At 33.7% G+C, this 893-nt stretch overlaps 1 protein-coding gene across 1 annotated transcript in view; it reads left to right on the plus strand.

The window, feature by feature from the left end:
- bnipl (BCL2 interacting protein like) overlaps positions 1–685 on the plus strand; it is a 4625-nt gene extending 3940 nt beyond the window's left edge. The window contains exons 9-10 of the mRNA XM_025061614.1: positions 1–43; positions 461–685. The exon at positions 1–43 is cut by the window's left edge and continues 13 nt beyond it. Coding sequence (XP_024917382.1) covers positions 1–43; positions 461–485 — 68 coding nt within the window. The 3' untranslated portion in view covers positions 486–685. The remainder of the gene's footprint in view (positions 44–460) is intronic.
- Positions 686–893: the final 208 nt, after the last annotated feature.

Genomic DNA, 893 nt, shown 5'->3' on the forward strand with positions numbered 1-893 from the left:
TGATTCCCACAGACAGACTACAGATTCCCGAGACTATCCGCCAGTAAGACCATGACACTGAACCACCGCTGAACCACCGACTCACCGAAGACCAGTGACATCAGTGTGAACGTTAAAGACCACTGAGACAGTCTGCACCGGAGACTGACAATTAAAATCTGAGTCAAACTGTAATGTTTTTATCATGAATGTTAGGATATAAAAAAAACGGAGTGAGTTTTTCACCGTACGTTACAGACATTTTTACCTCTTTTGGACACTTATACACAACTTATGGACAATTTTTATATTTTTTATACATATTGAATATTATTTTATATTATATAATCAATAATCTATCAGACTTTGGTTTTATTGACGTCATTAAATCATGTGTCCTTCATATGTTATGATGTTGTGTTGTCTGTCCACTGTTCACTCAGGTTTGATCATTTTAACGTCTCTGTTGTTCTGTCTGCAGGTTTGATGAAAAGCTGAGTCGATGATGACAACAGTCTATGCAGGTGATGAAATAAGAGAGTTAGAAAACAACGGGTCACTGTACAAACTGTAAATAAATGGTGATGGTGACGGGGTCACCGGGTGAACGAGTGTTTCTCTTTTTAAATTAATGTCAAAGTTATTTAAATAGAAAATATTTTCATATACGTCTCTCATTGTCAGAATAAACATTGTTCAAAACACATCAAGATTGATGATGATTTCTTTAAAACAATAAATAGTTCATTTTAATATTGCCTTTAACTAATGGTAGTCAAAATAAATGTTTACTACATTTTTTCAAAACATTCACCCAGTTTTACAAAATGTCAGCTAAGTTTTTAATATTTTCATACTTTGACACTTTTTCTGCCTGTTTTTGACTTTACAAAATATTCACCTGGCAGCATGTT

This window comes from Cynoglossus semilaevis, chromosome 13 (genome assembly GCF_000523025.1).
Source record: "Cynoglossus semilaevis isolate Cse_v1.0 chromosome 13, Cse_v1.0, whole genome shotgun sequence".
Lineage (NCBI taxonomy): Eukaryota > Metazoa > Chordata > Actinopteri > Pleuronectiformes > Cynoglossidae > Cynoglossus > Cynoglossus semilaevis.